Below are 15633 nucleotides of genomic sequence, written 5' to 3'. Positions count from 1 at the left end.
TGCAACTACAGTCGCAGTCCTTGTTTACTGTGATTACAGTAGAATACTGCAAATTCCCAATATGCAGTAAGTTACTGTAAAAGTTTTTGAAATTACCCACAATGCAGTGCATTTTACAGTAGTGAACTGTAAAACATGTATGTGGTATTTTACTGGCCGTTTTTTTGCAGTAAATAGCTGTAAAATTGCGGCAAAGTCTAACAGTGTATGTCTGCTGATGAAAGCAATTGATACTGTACATCCTAAATTGTATTTAAAAATAGAATTATTCCAAAGGTACAAAGATATTCAAGGGTCCGTGAATACTTTAACTGCTAATATTGCCCACAATACATTGCATGTTGGATGTAAGTTTGAGTAGAACCACAAACACGGGTAAAAAGTGTTAACAAAACATGGTGTCTGACAGTTAAGTGGACAGGCAAAAATGTTTGAATGATTGTTAATATATAACCTAATGAAAGTTTCCAATGATATAATTTGAATTATATAAGTATTATAATTATATATGAAATAAATTTGGATGGGGGTGGCACAGTGGCTTAGTGGTTAGCACTGTTGCCTTACAGCAAGAAGATCACTGTTTTGAGTCCTGGCTGGACCAGTTGGAGTTTGTATTTTCGCCCGGTGTTGGCGTGGGTTTCCTCCAGGTGCTCCGGTTTCCCCCACAGTCCAAAGACATGCACTATAGGTGAATTGAACAAATTAAATTGGCCTTAGAGTATGGGTGTTTCCCAGTACTGGGTTGCAGCTGGAAGGCCATCCACTGCGTAAAACATATGCTGGATAGTTGGCGGTTCATTACACTGTGGCGACCCTTGATAAATCAGAGAGGAAATCAATGAATAAATAAATTTAGTTGATGTGATAAGATGATAGTGTATGTGCGGTGCTAGTGTTTCTTCCCATACTGATAAACTTCCAGTGAACGGTTAATGTGATTTTTTTTTATTTTTATTTTTATTTTTTACAGTTCCTTTTACAGCATCGATGCTGTAATGTAATTAAAATACAATCAGTTAAGTAGACTTTGGCATTCATTTAGTTGCTCAAGCCTAAAACAAGACAAAAAGCTGTTTACTCGCATCCGCCCGTCAGAATCAGCAGGCTAGCGCAGAAGCTCCATTGAATATACTGGGGTAAAATAAATGTTCATGTTTTAAAGACATGGCAGCGAAAAATTTAATTTAATGCAGTGCTTCTTTTACAATCTGAGACCCACTTCATATCGTATATCACTCAGCCAGTGGAGATTGCTGATTTTTAATGAAAACAGACCTTAAACGTGCAGATTTTGTAATGGCTTACAGTTCACTGGAAGCGCTTAACCCAGGTTTCTGACTAATTAAAAGTCCTTTAGCATACTTCCGCATATACCCTATTGACATGGCACATGACTAAATAACATAACGGCCCATTAATGAGGAAGTAACATGACCCAAAACTAGGATATTCTTCTATGTGAAGGTACATGAGTGAAAAACATCTGAGGTCTCTTCTTGTGTTGTTTGTTCTGCAGGTGGGCGATGACCCTCGGCATGCTGGACCCGCTGTACTGCCACGCCCCTCCAACACCTTAACAGCCAATCGCAACCAGTGTCAAGACTTAGTTCCTGTTGGTGAGTTGTTTACAGCTGAGCTTCTGTAAATAAATCTATTAGCCTTCCTGTGAAATTTGTATTATTTTTCAAATATTTCCTATTTTTAACAGAGAGGGGAAATTTTCACAGTATTTCCTATAATGTTTTTTCTTCTAGAGAAAGTCGTATTTTTAAACTAATTATTTAATTAATAAAGAGGGCTAATTAGTCTGTCAAAATGTGGAGCCAAAAGAGTGTTGAAAGTTTTGTTTCGCTCTTTTCAGCCTATAATGAAAAAATAGTGGCATTTCTGCGGCAGCCGAACATATTTGATATCCTTCAGGAGAGGCAGCCTGAGCTCATTAGGAATCACTCACTCAGGTGAGAAACATTACAAAATAAAGCTCAATCTTGAGCCTGTCGATTATGAAAAGGATGACTTTTCTGGTTCTGATCTGCAGGGAGAAGGTGCAGTTCATTCGCAATGAAGGAGCGTCAGGATTGGCTCGTCTCTCCAGCGATGCAGACCTAGTGATTTTGCTCAGGTACTGAATCGACACTGTAAAATGGAAGATAATATGATATAATACATTATATATATATATATATATATATATATATATATATATATATATATATATATATATATATATATATATATATATATATATATATATATATATATATGTATATATATATGTATATATATATATATATATATGTATATATATGTATATATATATGTATAGATATATAAACATGTATAAATATATGTATATATATATATAAACATGTATAAATATACATAGTGTGTGTATATATATATATATATATATATATATATATATATATATATATATATATATATATATATATATATATATATATATATATATATATATATATATATATATATATATACTTTTTTATTGGCACAACTAAGCAAAAATATATTGTGACTTATATATACTTGAATAATAACTTCTCATTAATGGACAATGTTTATAAAAATCAGATCGGCTCTTAATGCACTCACTATTCAAAGCAAAAATAACACTTGCATGATATTAAACATATAATATGATACTAATCATATTAGTATGACAGACGCCAGCTAGCGAAGTGCTATGCAGGTAAACCTCACTCCTTCGACCTCTAAAGGTGCTCTAGTGTCTGTTGCTAGTCAACCTTTAGAGGTCAGAGGAGTGAGGTTTGCCTGCATAGCACTTCGCTAGCTGGCGCCTGTTTCACTCACCCCTAAACCTCACTCCCATTCCGGACGAGCCCCCACGTGTAACCCACCGGTCCTACTGCACCCAACCCACACTGAGCTGGGATTAAACCAGCGATTCGGTGCATGGGAGTCGGTTTTTCTAACACAGAGGCTAAAGACCATGGCCTCTAGCGTCTGTCGCTAGACCACCTATAGAGGTCAGAGGAGTGAGGTTTACCTACATAGCACTTTGCTAGTTGACATCTGTTACACACATCACCCTAAACCTTACTCCCATCCCGGACGAGCCCCCACGTGTAACCCACAGGTCCTACTACACCCAACCCTCGCTGAGCTGGAATCAAACCGGCGATTCTGTGCATGGGATTAGGTTGCTCTAACATGGAGGCTAAAGACCATGGCCTCTAGCATCTGTCGCTAGAGCACCTTTAGAGGTCAGAGAAGTAAGGTTTACCTGCATAGCACTTTGCTAGCTGGTGTTTGTTACACTCATTACCATAAACCTTTCTCCCATCCCGGACGAGCCCCCACGTGTAACCCACAGGTCCTACTGCACCCAACCCACGCTGAGTTAGGATCGAACCAGCGATTCTGTGCGTGGGGGTCAGTTGCTCTAACAAGGAGACTAAAGATGATGGCCTCTAGCGTCCGTCTAGTTTCATATTATGAGATTATTACTGATACATTTTTACCCTATTTTTTAAATTTAACAATTTTTTACCGCAATATCTTGAATGTTTGTGGTAGTTTTCTGTATTCTATAGTCTCCATTACGCAGTGAGTTGTTGTCCTGCAGTATGTTCATCACCAATCGTCTGTATGAAATGTAAAAAAATGACTTTCACCGGTCTAGAGCAGAGCGACTGTTTGAATTTCATAATTATATTTACGCATTAAATCAACAGCTCTAATATTTTCATTTTTGGACAGACTACTCATGTCAGTGTGTTTTGTATTCATGTAAATTGCTTCCTGTTCTTGCTGTAGTTTGTTTGAAGAGGAAGTGATGTCGTATGTGCCACCTCATGCCTTACTGCACCCCAGCTACTGCCAGTCACCGCGAGGGTCTCCAGTCTCCTCTCCTCAAAACTCTCCAGGTCTGTTCATCTCCATTATACCTACTAAACAATACACTCCAGAAACATTTATTAAGAAACTCAATATCCTACATAATATTGCATGAGTGCTCCTATTAGGCTTTTTAAACATGGTGTGTGTAATGCTGCTGTTAGTAAATGTAAGAGATCTGAATCAATGTTGTAAAGATTATAGACCCCCCCTTCCCAATTATTATAATTTTATTTTTTTTAAATGTTGAAATTACTAGATTTGGACAAAATGAGATCCTTTTTAAAACACATGCTTCCACAGCATTGCTTTGCTTTAGTTGTGGAGCTTGGCATTCAGCTGTCAATTTCCTGGGTATTTTTCAGTTTGACCCCCTAAGCATCAAATCCGCTGTCTGGGATTTGACATGTAGCTGGACTCCAGGGTTTTTTGGCTGATCCCTGCAGGCTGGATTTTAGCCGTTATACTGACACTGTGATTTCCACAAGTCTGTTTGGAGTGTGGCGAACGTTTCTCTGCCAGGGGGAATCCTTGTCTAATTCACCATGATCTGACTTTAGTCACCGCTGGGATTACTCTGTCCGCTGCTTCAGCAAATTCTGCAGCCACTTTCTTTGGTCAAATTGGAAAATACAGGCAGTTACTTTTTTATTATTGTTATTTTTAGTATTATTCATTAAATAATTAATTCAGTCATACATTTACTTGCTTAGTTATTCAGTTATTTACTTTAAACTTTTATTTATTTGAAATAAAAACTTGGCTTTTTTAACTTAAAGGTGAAAATTTTATATCTCATTCGATATAATGCAGATCTTGTTTTTTTTCTTTGTTTAAATGGTCTGATTGATAGCAATTTATTAAAAACAATCATTTAAGTAAATTCATGCCATATGATTGATTGATTGATTGATTGATTGATTGATTGATTGTTTGAATGAATGAATGGTTGGTTGCTTGATTGATTGATTGAATGGTTTGTTGGTTGATTGACTGATTGACTGGTTGGTTGATTGATTGACTGACTAATTTATTGGTTGGCTGGCTGGCTGGCTGGCTGGCTGGTTGATTGATTGATTGATTGATTGATTGATTGATTGATTGATTGATTGATTAATTGACTAGTTGGTTGGTTGGTTGATTGACTAGTTGGTTGGTTGGTTGGTTTGGTGATTGATTGGTTGGTTGGTTGGTTGGTTGGTTGGTTGGTTGGTTGGTTGGTTGACTAATGGGTTGGTTGGTTGATTGATTGAATGGTTGGTTGGTTAATTGACTGGGTTGGTTGGTTGGTTGGTTGGTTGGTTGACTGATGGACTGGTTGGTTGAATGGTTGGTTGATTGGTTGGCTGGTTAGTTGATTGACTGGTTGGTTGGTTGATTGACTGATGGACTGGTTGATTGGTTGGTTGGTTGATTGATTGATTGGTTGATGGACTGGTTGGTTAGTTGGTTGACTTATTGACTGAATGGTTGGTTGATTGACTGATGGGTTGGTTGGTTGGTTGGTTGGTTGGTTAATTGACTGGTGGACTAGTTGGTTGGTTGGTTGGTTGGTTGGTTGGTTGGTTGACTGATGGGTTGGTTGGTTGGTTGGTTGACTGATTGATTGAATGGTTGGTTGATTGACTGATGGACTGGTTGATTGGTTGGTTGATTGATTGATTGATTGGTTGATGGACTGGTTGGTTAGTTGGTTGACTTATTGATTGAATGGTTGGTTGATTGACTGATGGGTTGGTTGGTTGGTTGGTTGGTTGGTTGGTTAATTGACTGGTGGACTAGTTGGTTGATTGGTTGGTTGGTTGGTTGGTTGGTTGACTGATGGGTTGGTTGGTTGGTTGGTTGGTTGACTGATTGATTGAATGGTTGGTTGATTGACTGATGGGTTGATTGGTTGGTTGGTTAATTGACTGGTGGACTAGTTGGTTGATTGGTGGGTTGGTTGGTTGGTTGGTTGATTGACTGATGGGTTGGTTGGTTGGTTGGTTGATTGATTGACTGGTTGGTTGAATGGTTGGTTGGTTGGTTGGTTGGTTGATTGACTGATGGACTGGTTGGTTGGTTGGTTGGTTGGTTGGTTGATTGACTGGTTGGTTGGTTGGCTTGGTTAGCTGATTGATTGAATGGTTGGTTGGTTGGTTGGTTGGTTGAGTGAGTGAGTGATCGGTTGGTTGGTTGGTTGGTTGGTTAGTTGAGTGATTGATTGACTGGTTGGTTGGTTGGTTGGTTGGGTGAGTGAGTGATTGACTGGTTGGTTGGTTGGGTGAGCGAGTGATTGACTGGTTGGTTGGTTGGGTGAGCGAGTGATTGACTGGTTGGTTGGTTGGGTGAGCGATTGATTGACTGGTTGGTTGGTTGGTTGGGTGAGCGAGTAATTGACTGGTTGGTTGGTTGGGTGAGCGAGTGATTGACTGGTTGGTTGGTTGGTTGAGTGAGTGATTGACTAATTGGTTGGTTGATTGAATGGTTGATTGGTTTGGTTAGTTGATGGACTGATTCATTGAATTGTTGGTTGGTTGGTTGATTGGATGGATGGTTGGTTGGTTGGTTGGTTGGTTGAGTAAGTGATTGGTTGGTTGGTTGGTTGGTTGAGTGAGTGATTGATTGGTTGGTTGGTTGGTTGAGTGATTGATTGACTGGTTGGTTGGTTGGTTGGTTAAGTAATTTATTGATTGACTAATTGATTGGTTGGTTGGTTGGTTGGTTGATTGACTGGTTGGTTGAGTGAGCGATTGATTGACTGGTTTGGTGGTTGGTTGGTTGAGTGATTAATTGATTAATTGATTGGTTGGTTGGTTGGTTGTGCGGTTGAATTGATTGATTTATAACAGAGAATTAAAAATTTAAGTAAATGCATTCCATAAAATAATTGATTGATTGATTGATTGATTTTAAATCCTGTGAAAATTATATTATTTTGAAGTTAGGGTTAGAGTTAGATATCTCATTAGATGTCATGTTGGAGACCTCAGTTAAGTTTCATTTATTTTATCCATAAATGATCTGACTCAGTTGATATAAAATAAATCCTGTGTAAAGAGTCTGGATTATACATGTTAGATTATAAGATGCTGTTTATTTTTTATTTTTTTAAGCCATATTGTTTTGTAAGTCTGATCTTCTCCTCTCAGGTACACAGAGAGCCAACGCTCGAGCCCCTGCGCCCTACAAACGAGACTTTGAAGCCAAACTTCGAAATTTCTATCGCAAGCTTGAGACTAAAGGCTATGGACAGGGTCCTGGCAAAGTCAAGTAAGCATCTGTGTCGTACGCTGAGCTTTATAATGCATGAAAACACATTCACACTCACAATGACCTGTGTTTGTTTTAGGCTGATAATCCGCAGAGATCATCTACTGGAGGACGCCTTCAATCAGATCATGTGCTACTCTCGCAAAGATCTCCAGAGAAGCAAACTCTACGTCAGCTTTGTTGGAGAAGAGGGGTCAGTGTTACCATAGATTTAAAAAATAACCAGACTTCTAAAAACTATTTGACATTTGTTTTTGTTTTTTAATTACATTTTGTTTAATGTTTAAATTTATTATTTTAATGTAAGTAATTATTTCTATTACAATTTATTTTTACTTCATATTTTATTTAAAACTATTTAGTTTTTTTGCTTTGTTTTGAACACACTCGCCTATTTTTACTTTCAGTTTTAAGTATAATTTAACAAAGCATATGTTTAAACCCAATATTGTAATTTGTTATGATCAGTTGTTGTTTACTGTTTACATTTAATTTGTACTAATTTTGTACTTTTTGCTTAATTTTATTTAATTAAAATTTATTATATTATAATTTTTTTATTTAACTTTATTTTATTATTATTATTATTATTTTCTCTTCTTTTATTATTTTTCTTTTCTTTTCTTATTTTTCTTTTCTTTTATTATTTTTATTAGTTTTTTTTATTTATTTCATTATTATTATTTTATTTAGTTATTTTTTCTTTTCTTTTATAATTTTCTTTTGTTTTATTTTGTTTGAGTTTGTTTTGTTAATTTTTTTTCTTTTCTTTTAATACTTATTATTTTGATCATTATTTTTTATTTTATTATTTTGTTTTTATTTATTTCATTGTTATAATTATTATTATTATTATTATTATTATTATTATTATTATTATTATTATTATTTTCTTTTAATTTCTTTTGTTATTTTTTCATTTGTTTTATTATTTTTTTATTATTATTTTATTTAATTGTTTATTTAATTTTTTTATATTTTTGTTTTGTTTTGTTTATTTTTATTTTTTATTTCTTTTCTTATTTCTTAATTTTTGTTTTTGTTTTTTTATTTTTAGTTTATTCTTTTTATATTGTTTTGTTTATTTTATTTTATTATTATTTTTATATATTTTTTTATCTATTATTTGTTTGTTTATTTATTTAATTACATTTTTTTTTACATTTTATTTTACTATATTTTTTATTTTTCTATTTTATTTTATTATAACACATTGCTCTGTTTTTGCTTCTGTTCAGATTGGACTACAGTGGCCCATCAAGAGAGTTTTTCTTTCTGGTGTCGAGGGAGCTCTTTAACCCTTATTATGGTTTGTTTGAGTATTCAGCCAACGACACCTACACCGTTCAGATCAGTCCCATGTCTGCCTTCGTTGACAATCATCATGAATGGTGAGAGCAGATTTCTGAAGTCCTTGCTGATACTTTCACCACATCCAATATTAAAAGCAAGATTTAGAAAGTACTTTAAGTAAGATTAGTTTAAAATGTACCATAATTAACCTATAAGACTATATTTGATAGAATCCATTCCAGTCAAACTAGCGGTAATATGTCCCAGTGTTATTTTGGCATGACGTTGTATTCATTATATATACAACATCTTTTTATTCTTGTGTTGCTTTGATAATGTACACATGTTTTTGTTTGGTCAGGTTTCGTTTTAGCGGCCGTATTCTGGGTCTCGCTCTTATCCATCAATACCTACTGGATGCCTTCTTCACACGACCGTTCTACAAAGGCCTATTGCGAATGTGAGTGTGAACTACAAAATTGAACTACAGTACATGTTCTGTATGATTACATTTATCACCATCAGATTATTTGATGTACGTATGTGTTTGTTTTAACATGTAGCCCGTGTGATCTGAGTGATCTGGAGTATCTCGATGAGGAGTTTCATCAGAGTCTTCAGTGGATGAAGGACAATGACATAGAAGATATGCTGGATCTGACCTTCACCGTCAATGAGGAGGTGTTCGGACAGGTCAGTGTGTGACCTAAAAATGTGTATGCTTCTTTATACTACAGGACATACAGTGCATCTGGAAAGTATTGATAGCGCTTTTTCCACATTTTTTTATGTTACAGCCTTATTTCAAAATTCATTCATTTAAATTCATTTATTTCCTTAAAATTCTACACACAATACCCCATAATGACAATGTGAAAAAAGAGTTTTTGAAATTGTTGCAAATTTATTAAAAATAAAAACCCTGAACAATCACATGTAGATAAGTATTGACAGCCTTTGCAGTGAAGCTCTATATTGAGCTCAGGTACATTCTGTTTCCATTGATCATTCTTGAGATGTTTCAGCAGCTTTATTGGAGTTTACCTGTGGTAAATTCAGTTGATTAGACATGATTTGAAAAGGCATACACCTGTCTATATAAGGTCCCAGGGTTAACAGTTCATGTCAAAGCACAAACCAAGCATGAAGACAAAGGAATTGTCTGTAGACCTCAGAGACAGGATTTTCTCGAGACACAAGGCTGGGGAAGGATACAGACAAATTTCTGTTGTTCTGAAAGTTCCAATGAGCATAGTGGCCTCCATCATCCGTAAGTGGAAGATGTTTAGAACCACCAGGACTCTTCCTAGAGCTGGCCGGCCATCTAAGCTGAGTGATCAGGGGAGAAGGGCCTTAGTCAGGGAGGTGATCAATAACTCGATGGTCACTCTGTCTGAGCTCCAGCGTTCTTTTGTGGAGAGAGGAGAACCTTACAGAAGGACAACCATCTGTGCAGCAATCCACCAATCAGGCCTGTATGGTAGACTGGCCAAACAGAAGCCTCTCCCTGCGTGGAATTTCCCAGAAGGACTCTCAGACTATAAGAAACTAAATTCTCTGGTCTGATGAGACTAAAATTGAACTCTTTGGAGTGAATGCCAGGCTTTACATTTGGAGAAAACCAGGCACTGCTCATCACCAGGCTAATACCTTCCCTACAGTGAAGCATGGTGGTGGCAGCATCATGCTGTGGGAATGTTTTTCAGCAGCAGGAACTGGAAGATAGAAAGATGAATGCAGCAATGTTCAGAGACATCCTTAATAAAAACCTGCCTCAGGGTGTTCTTGACCTCAGACTGGGGCGCCGGTTCATCTTCCAGCAGGACAATGACCCAAAGCACTCAGCCAAAATATCAATGGAGTATCTTCACAAAAACTTGGTGAATGTCCATGAGTGGCCCAGCCAGAGCCCAGACCTAAATCCTATCGAACATCTCTGGAGAGATCTAAAAATGTCTGTACACCGTCACTTCCCATCCAACCTGATAGAGCTTGAGAGGTACTACAAAGAGGAATGGGCAAAAACTCCCAAAGACAGGTGTGCCAAGCTTGTGGCATCATATCCAAAAAGACTTGAAGCTGTAATTTCTGCCAAAGGTGCATCAACAGTATTGCTCAAAGTATTGAGCAAAGGCTGTCAATACTTATGTACATGTGATTTTTCAGGTTTTTTATTTTTAATAAATTTGCAACAATTTCCAAAACTCTTTTTTCACATTGTCATCATGGGGTATTGTGTGTAGAATTTTGAGGAAATAAATGAATTGAATCCATTTTGGAATAAGGCTGTAACATAAAACAATGTGGAAAAAGTGAAGCGCTATCAATACTTTCCAGATGCACTGTAGTGTATTATTGTAATACCGTTCTATATTTTGTGATAATTCAACCGCTTGTCATCATTTATTTGTTACCTAACCTTTCATCATTGTCTTACAGAAGTGTGTAAATAATTAACCAAACTTTTCTTTGAGTTATTAGAAAATAATGCACATTATTGCAATAGTATTTATTATTATGTGATCATTCAACCTCTTGTCATCAATTATTTGTTACGTAACCTGTCATCGTTGTCTTACAGAAGTGTGTGCATGTGTGTGTGTTAGATCACAGAGCGTGAGCTGAAGCCTGGTGGTGCAAATATCCCGGTGTCAGAGAAGAATAAGAAGGAGTACATTGAGCGCATGGTGAAGTGGCGTATTGAGCGTGGCGTCGTCCAGCAGACCGAGAGTCTCGTACGGGGCTTTTATGAGGTACTGAGATCAAATTAACATTCCAAAACATTCACCACTTCTGCCATTCACTGTTGCCCTGAGGAATCCCACAATGCTGCTTCACTGAATTTCTGCTTGATAGATTTGGGTCATTGTACAGTTTTGGTTGTAAATGCAGTCTTGGTAGTGCAGTACAAACTTTTTGAGGTCAGTAAGACTTTTTTATGAAAATAAATGAACACTTTTTTCAGCAGTGTTGCATTACATTAAACAAAAATGACATTAAAGTCATTTTACAAAAGAAATCTAATTATCTGTTTATAAATGTTCCAAAAACAGAGGCTGTTTGCAACATTGATGATAGTAATAAATGTGTTGTTAACGATCATATTGGAATTAGATTTTCATGTAAAACTGAATATTAATTAATGAGTGGTGATGCTAAAAAGTCAGCTTTGCATTAGAGGTCTGCACGGGACTGTTTTTTTAGTCCTGCTCCTGCCAGGTTTTATTCCACAGGTTTTATTCTGCTCCCGTTGTATATTCAGCATTTGTTCACCCTTTAGTATAATTTTCTACCCGACACGATTGTTCCTGCTAAATTTAGATTTCCAAAATCTCACGTTTAAATTGGGTACTACCAAAACAGAGAGATAATAGGTAAAACTGTAGGTTGTGCAAGGATTGTAGGCTAAATGTCAGCTTTGTTTGCCCCTTTGTGATGAGACATGAGTGCCACCTTAAACACGAGGTTCCAGTTTCCTAAAGCTGGTCACACACCGGATACTCCGCTCATGTGTGCCACATGACAGTTAGAAGTATCGCACACCAGACGCGCACATTCGAATGTTATTTAAAATGAAAGATGGCACTTTGTGGCGCAGCAGAAATATGAACAGTGTCCGGAGTTGTAGATGGGCGCCGCAGACACCGCCGCAGCCGGTGTGTTTACCATGATTGAAATATATGTTTAAAGTTCTAAAATGCATGGTGCCCGTGTGTGACCCCCTTGACTGCTAAAAGGTAAAACTTTGAGGTATTATCACATCGTGCAAATAGTAATTTTTTTACCATTTGCATCTATGATGCATGAAATAGACTGCTATACATCAGACTTCCCTGATGTGGGTTTTCTAACAATAAACTGATAGTTTTCTAATGCAAGCTGAAGGACAGCGCATATTCACTTTGCTCTGCCATGGTAAAGCCAGCATAGAGGACTGTTATGCACAGACTGTGCAAAAAAAAAGAGCATGTGCAGAAAGCACTGGTCCATGCATTCATTATGTGTAGCAGTCATGAGCACTGGCTGTACCGGTGCTCAATAAGAATGAGGAAATCACGGATATGCTTTTCGGAAATAACATCTGGACTCGGGAGCACTACTTTGTTAGACCGCCCCCGATTCTATTCAAGCTACACCAGAGTTACCGACCGCTACCACGTTTTATTTGGAAATTTATTCCCCCGCTGCAAGAAATCTGGTCAGGTCTCGCAGCTCTCTATGCGGATTTCTACTTGGCGTCACAGGAATAAGTTACATTTTAAAATATATTCAATTAGAAAAGTGATTAAATTAAATTGCAATAATAATAATATCAGCAAGAAGGTCGCTGGTTCGAGCCTCGGCTGGGTCAGTTGGCGTTTCTGTGTGGAGTTTGCATGTTCTCCCTGCGATCGCGTGGATTTCCTCTGGGTGCTCCGGTTTCCCCCACAGTCCAAAGACATGTGGTACAGGTGAATTGAGTAGGCTTAATTGTCTGTAGTGTATGAGTATGAGTGAGTGTGTATAGATGTTTTCCAGAGATGGGTTGCGGCTGGAAATGCATCCGCTGCGTAAAACATGTGCTGGATAAGTTGGCGGTTCATTCCGCTGTAGCAACCCCGGATTAATAAAGGGACTAAGCCGAAAAGAAAATGAATGAATAATAATAATACCATTTTTAAATATGGTGTTACTGCATTTCTGATCGAGTAATTCAAAAATCATGTGTTTATGACACTTTTTTTAAACAAATATTAAATATTGTTGATATTTTAAAATAAAAAGTACATTTTAAAATGTTGAAAAATATCAATAAATGTATATTTTTTAAAAAGTGCTTTAAAAAGAGTGTTACAGCTGCGTTTACTATTAAAAAGCAATTCAGAAATACAATATGTCTTGACTTACAGTCTTAAGCACATATTATTTACACTAGTTACTCATTTTTATTTTTATTTTTTAATGATGTTCATCAAACTGTCTTTGCCTGTCATTAAGTGACTGTAATCATAATATGATTATGATAGTGATTATGATTATAATGACTATAATAATCATGAAAATCAAAAGGAGCCTTATGTTTTTCTCATAGTTCTAAAATTTATATTACCTTCATTTAGCTTCACTGACAAAAGATCTAGTTAGCCAATGAGCAATGAGTTTATATTTGAAATCCTGCATTATTTAGAGTGACCTTAAATGAAATGAGACAGAATATGAATTAATGAACACAGCTCTGTAGGTTTAATGTATGATTGATGACTTTCATTTCAGAAATATCCTTATGTCTTTATTATGGACTGCAATTACAAAATCAGCGATGGACTTTTACTTTGCTACATTCCAAATGTCGCACAAAAGCATGCCAATCCTCAGTATTTTAAACCACCCACTTCACGGTTTGAATCAATGAATCAGTAATAAGAGACTTGCTCTGTCTGGATCATTTGAATCAGTGAATCATAAAATGCAGACTCGCTCTGAACAAATAAATTCAATTAGTGAATCATTAATTAGAGACTCAATCTGCTTAAAGGGGCTAATAACTTAAAGGGGCTAATCATTTTGACCTTAAAATGGTAAAAAAAAAAAACTGCTTTTATTCTAGCTGAAATAAAACAAATAAGACACAAACACAAATAAATGCTAAAAATAATAATTAATTGACATCAGATGTGGTGTGGACTGATCAGTGTGTGTGTGTGTGTGTGTGTGTGTGTGTGTGTGTGTGTGTGTGTGTGTGTGTGTGTGTGTGTGTGTGTGTGAACTGACTGCAGGTTGTAGATGCGCGGCTGGTGTCTGTGTTTGATGCACGAGAGCTGGAGCTGGTGATCGCTGGAACAGCAGAGATTGATCTGGGAGACTGGAGGAACAACACCGAATACAGAGGAGGTAAAACACATTCACACTCATCAATACTGCAGTAATAATAAGGGCTGGACAATATAAGGCAAAATTATTGATATTGCGATAAACTACATGCAATATACAGTTGAAGTCAGAATTATTAGCCCCCCTGTACATTTTTTCACCAATTTCTGTTTTACGGAGAGCAGATTTTTTTCAACACATTTTTATAAATAATAGTTTTAATAACTCATTTCTAATAACTGATTTATTTTATCTTTGCCATGATGACAGTAAATAATATTTTATCAGATATTTTTCAAGAGACTTCTATACAGCTTAAAGTGACATTTAAAGGCTTAACTAGGTTAATTTGGTTAAAGTTAGGGTGATTAGGCAAGTAATTGTATAATGATGGTTTGTTCTGTTGCTAATAAAAAATAATTGTTTAAGGGGGCTATTATATTGACCTTAAAATGGTTTTTAAAATATTAAAAACTACTTTTATTCTAGCTGAAATAAAACAAATAAGATTTTCTCCAGAAAAAAAACATTATAGAAAATACTGTGACAAAATTCCTTGATCTGTTAATCATCATTTGGGAAATATTTGAAATAGAAAAAAAACGTGGGCTAATCATTTTAATTCAACTGTGTGTATTTTATGCATTGGTTGTTCTAATGCAATCTATTAACCAATCAGATGAGACCTTACTATCTTTAGCCCCGCCTCTCCATTAGTTGATGTTCTGCTATTGGCTGAAGCGACCCAAAAGTGAACCTAGAGCTGAATATAAACACTAATGGCGGGAATCTAGACAAGAATTGACAACAGCCAATCAGAGTCAGAATACCTGCTGAGGTTTTCACTCATTCATAGTGTTTTAAAGACTTAATACCCAATTTTTGAGTCTGAAATAGAACAAATTAGATTTGAAAAATATTTTTTACCTCATAATTTTAATATTATTAAATAAATAAAGGATTTTAACACATAGCTATAAACATTTAAAGCATTTTTCAGGTAAAATGTTACAGTGTTCAGCAAAATTGAGTACAGCCCATTTTGAAAATGAATATTTTTATTAATTTCTCAGTCAATATAGGCAATGTATTTTGGTGCATTTAAACAAAACAGTTTTATTAAACACATATATCTATTAAAATAATGGTTTAGTCACCAATTATATTTAGAAATTGAAAGATAATACAATTAAATTCTAGCAAAATATTGCAAAAAACATTACAACCTACAAAATTTCAACAAAAGTTTCCATTTTCCTTTTGGCTTTTTTGCTTTTTAAATTTGTATTTAATATTTTTCTATATAACATAAAAGTTTGGGTGTACTAGTTTTTGGACTGTTATCGTAAGTTATTT

At 35.8% G+C, this 15633-nt stretch overlaps 1 protein-coding gene across 1 annotated transcript in view; it reads left to right on the top strand.

The window, feature by feature from the left end:
* hecw2b (HECT, C2 and WW domain containing E3 ubiquitin protein ligase 2b) overlaps positions 1–15633 on the top strand; it is a 65299-nt gene that overhangs the window by 42776 nt on the left and 6890 nt on the right. Inside the window, exons 16-26 of the mRNA XM_056463000.1 lie at positions 1520–1619; positions 1865–1961; positions 2042–2125; positions 3802–3911; positions 7014–7134; positions 7214–7327; positions 8373–8525; positions 8789–8887; positions 8991–9120; positions 11034–11180; positions 14184–14298. Of these exons, the coding sequence (XP_056318975.1) occupies positions 1520–1619; positions 1865–1961; positions 2042–2125; positions 3802–3911; positions 7014–7134; positions 7214–7327; positions 8373–8525; positions 8789–8887; positions 8991–9120; positions 11034–11180; positions 14184–14298 (1270 nt within the window). The remainder of the gene's footprint in view (positions 1–1519; positions 1620–1864; positions 1962–2041; positions 2126–3801; positions 3912–7013; positions 7135–7213; positions 7328–8372; positions 8526–8788; positions 8888–8990; positions 9121–11033; positions 11181–14183; positions 14299–15633) is intronic.

This window comes from Danio aesculapii, chromosome 1 (assembly GCF_903798145.1).
Source record: "Danio aesculapii chromosome 1, fDanAes4.1, whole genome shotgun sequence".
In the NCBI taxonomy this organism is placed as follows: Eukaryota; Metazoa; Chordata; class Actinopteri; order Cypriniformes; family Danionidae; genus Danio; species Danio aesculapii.
The sequence above is the reverse complement of the archived record's forward strand: the minus strand, read 5'-3'. Positions and strand labels throughout refer to the sequence as shown.